Genomic DNA, 4,069 nt, shown 5'->3' with positions numbered 1-4,069 from the left:
TGTTGGAATAAACATGAATGCAGGTATGAATGCATACAGTGCATTCGGAAAGTATTCACACCCCTTGACTTTTTCCACATTTTGTTACGTTACAGCTTTGATCTAAAAATTGATTAAATACAAATTTTTCCTCCTCAATCTACACACAATGCCCTATAATGACGCAGTGGTCTAAGACACTGCATCCCAGTGCAAGAGGCGTTACTGGCCGTGATTGGGAGTCCCGTAGGGCAGCGCACAATTTGGCCCAGCATCGTCCAGGTTTGGCCGGGGTAGGCCATCATTATAAATAGGAATTTGTTCTTAACTGACTTGCCTAGTTAAATAAAGGTTAAATAAAAAATGACAAAGTGAAAATATATATATATTTTTTTTAAGCAATTGTTAAAAATAAAAAAAACGAAATACCTTATTTACATAGGTATTCAGACCCTTGCTATGAGACACAAAATTGAGCTCAGATGCATCCTGTTTCCATTACTCATTCTTGAGATGTTTCTACAACTTAGGTACAAAGGTACAAACCTGTCAATTGCAGGTTTGCAAGCCTCCCCCTTTTCCTCCAAATATAACAATGGTCATTATGGCCAAACAGTTATAGTTTTGTTTCATCAGACCAGAAGACATTTCTCCAAAAAGTACAATATTTGTCCCCATGTGCAGTTGCAAACTGTAGTCAGGCTTTTTTATGGCGGTTTTGGAGCAGTGGCTTCTTCCTTGCTGAGCAGCCTTTCCAGTTATGCCGATATGGGACTTGTTTTACTGTGGATATAGATACTTCTGTACCCATTTCCTCCAGCATCTTCACAAGGTCCTTTGCTGTTGTTCTGGGATTGATTTGCACCTTTAGCAACCAAAGTACATTCATCTCTAGGAGACAGAACACGTCTCCTTCCTGAGCGATATGACAGCTGCGTGGTCCCATGGTGTTTATACTTGCCTACTATTGTTTGTGCAGATGAACATGGTACCTTCAGGCATTTGGAAATTGCTCCCAAGGATGGACCAGACTTGTGGAGGTCTTGGCTGAGTTCTTATGATTTTCCTGTGATGTCAAGCAAATAGGCACTTAGTTTGAAGTTAGGCCTTGAAATACATCCACAGGTACACCTCCAATTGACTCAAAATATGTCAATCAGCCTATCAAAAGCTTCAAAAGCCATGACATAATTTTCTGGAATTTTCCAAACTGTTTTAAGGCATAGTCATCTTAGTGTATGTAAACTTCTGACCCACTGGAATTGTGATACAGTGAATTATAAGTGAAATAATCTGTCTGTAAACAATTGTTGGAAAACTGACTTCTGTCATGCACAAAGTAGACGTCCTAACCGACTTGCCAAAACTATAGTTTGTTAACAAGAAATGTGTGGAGTGGTTGAAAAACAAGTTTTAATGACTCCAACCTAAGTAAGTGTATGTAAACCTCCGAAAGTATGACAATCCGGTTGGAGAAGGTATACAGCCAACAGTATCCTGCATAGTAAACTAGATTGATCAGTGTCAATAAAATGACACACTAATATTATATGATGACTTCATGGAATTTTATGATGATTCATGCAGGAAAGTTAGGGGTGATACCTCTAGTTTTGGACTAACTCTAACTGTTTTGGATCTTTGTTAGGATATAGATTGTCATTTGTTTAGAAATGTATGAATAAAACTCAAGACATTAAATATATTGTGTTATTTATTATGTGCATATTTGCTCAATTCAACATATCAAACATTTGAATTGTAATAAAGGAAATTCATCCAAATATACATTCTGAGTACAGATGTGAACAAAAATTGCCAAGAAGAACCATTAGACATAAGGTCCAGTCAATACCAAACAAATAAAATGTTGTTGGGGCGGCAGGTAGGTATTTACACTGCCAATATGAAAAGAGTAGGAGAGAGAGTACCACTAGCAGACACACACATCAGCAGAAGAGACTGCCTAGAGTGTAGCATGTTTGCCAGATAGCCAGTAGAGAGGATGGATAAGACACACCAATGTGAACACAGCACAGGGGGTAACCCAAATAACATTATCTCATGCAATAACGGTTAGAGCAACTCCGAGACAACTTCATAGAGGCAGTAAAATAACCTGTGTGTGTGTGTGTGTGTGTGTTTGTCCCAAAGTATTTTAGGCCATACACATTAGTCCCACAATAAATCCATTAATTCAGTTCAAACTATATCCCACATTCATAGCCACAGTGCAAACATTATGGCTTAGGCCTAGATTCAAATCAGACCATTATGAGCAAAACCACACGATCTGGTTTTGTTTTTATGTTGTTTTAACTGGAATGATGTGGTAAAGCCTTTTTTGCACAAAGAACATCTATATGGTCTTTCCCCTGTGTGATTCCTCATATGCACTCGCAGATGTCCAATATGACCGTAGCATTTCCCACATACAGTGCAGAAATAAGGTTTCTCTCCTGTATGGGTCCTCATATGCCTTTTCAAAGAAGATTCCCAATTGAACCATTTGCCACAAACATGACACCTGTATGGTTTCTCCCGGTTGGGAGAAACCATATGCACCTTCCTCATATGCCGCTTTAGATGTCCGATCTGACGATAGAATTTGTCGCAGTCATTACAGCGAAAAGGTTTCTCCCATGTATGGGTCTTTATATGCCTTTTATAATCCCAGTTACATTTGAAACATTTGCCACAAATATGACAAGTAAGTGTTTTATCTTTTACACTGTAGCAGTCTACATCAGGTTCTGTTTTCATCACTTCAGTTATGTTGGTGGGTGAATCCACAATTTGGATTTGGAAAAAATGTGAGGGCTGAGATGGTTCCTGATTTTCCACAGTGGTAGGAGTAAATATGAACTCTTTGGTATCAGACTTCAGCTCTTTAAGCTGCTCTCCCCTCTGACCTGTCCAGACATCCTCATGTTCCTCTTTAATCTGTTTGGTCTCTGGGTCCTCTTGCCCCAGACTGGGGCTCCGCTCCTGCCCACATTGCTGCTTAGGGGGACCCTCTTCAGAGACCAGGAGAGAAAGCTGCTGGTGGTCTGGAGAGAAGGATAGCAAATAAAAATAACTTTTATATATATTTTCAGAAGAATTGGGACCTTATGGCCTATGGGGTGGTTTTACTTTTAATTTTAATGAAACGTTCCATACTTTCCCATGGTAGAAGTGGTCAGAAAGTGGGCATAGTTTTTCTGAAGTTATCTATCGGGATTTCGTCTTTTGGATAGGATTAAATGCATAGAAATAGAGTGGCAAATCATTGACTTAAATGGGGACTTGTTCTTTTCATTCTATTTGTATGCATTTAATCGCATCTGAAAGGTGAAATCCTGTTAACTTGAAAAACTGGGCCCAGGAGATATTGGTGCTCAAAGTTCCCCAATTTTGCATACCTCAACCTAACATGAGACATCCATGTCTTCATCACTGATAAAATATAAACGGTTGAGTCTGATATCATTTGAAAGCTTACAAACAGGGTTGTCAAACATTTTTATGATTTCTTGAATGATTATTTTTAAATTTTTTATTAAAATTACTTTAACCTTTGAAGGCAATGATCTAAAAATGGGTAAACTCATTTTCATAAATGTTGTAGTTTGACCCTATTTCACATCATCAGAGGTGTTTTTGCTGTGCCTGTCATCGTTGAATACAGGTTGGGCGTCATTACAATCATAGAAATATAATAAATAGAATGGATCTATCCCTTTGACCACTGCAATTTAGCTGGTAGACCATTGAAATGTACATTGAATTGAAACTTTAACTTCCAATTATTCTACTACCAGAAAGATGCTCACCAGGCCTCCCAACATCTAATGTCAACTTTAATGGCAATGTATATTCTATCATCTATATTTCTATGATTTCCTATTGAAGGTTAACAGTTTAATTTATAACTATGGATATTCCCTCACATGTGCAGAGCTCAAACCATCTTTGTGGGACCATTTGAAAGTGAAAATGTATAATTGTAATTATTATTATTTTTTTCACCTTTATTTAACCAAGTAGGCCAGTTGAGAACAAGTTCTCATTTACAACTGCGACCTGGCCAAGATAAAGCAAAGCAGTG

General features: G+C 38.0%; 1 protein-coding gene across 1 annotated transcript; it reads right to left on the bottom strand.

Moving 5' to 3' along the window:
• Positions 1-1,680: 1,680 nt before the first annotated feature.
• Positions 1,681-3,482, bottom strand: LOC149979201 (uncharacterized). Its single transcript, XM_090191383.1, has 2 exons — positions 3,464-3,482; positions 1,681-3,089 (listed from the first exon to the last, which is right to left on the bottom strand). Exons 1-2 carry the CDS (start codon positions 3,480-3,482, stop codon positions 2,239-2,241), a joined length of 870 nt encoding a protein of 289 aa, XP_090047509.1. The 3' UTR covers positions 1,681-2,238.
• Positions 3,483-4,069: the final 587 nt, after the last annotated feature.

This window comes from Oncorhynchus mykiss, chromosome 12, assembly GCF_057628025.1.
Source record: "Oncorhynchus mykiss isolate SJ-2025 chromosome 12, ASM5762802v1, whole genome shotgun sequence".
Taxonomy (NCBI): Eukaryota; Metazoa; Chordata; class Actinopteri; order Salmoniformes; family Salmonidae; genus Oncorhynchus; species Oncorhynchus mykiss.
This window is presented reverse-complemented; position numbering and strand designations above follow the sequence as displayed.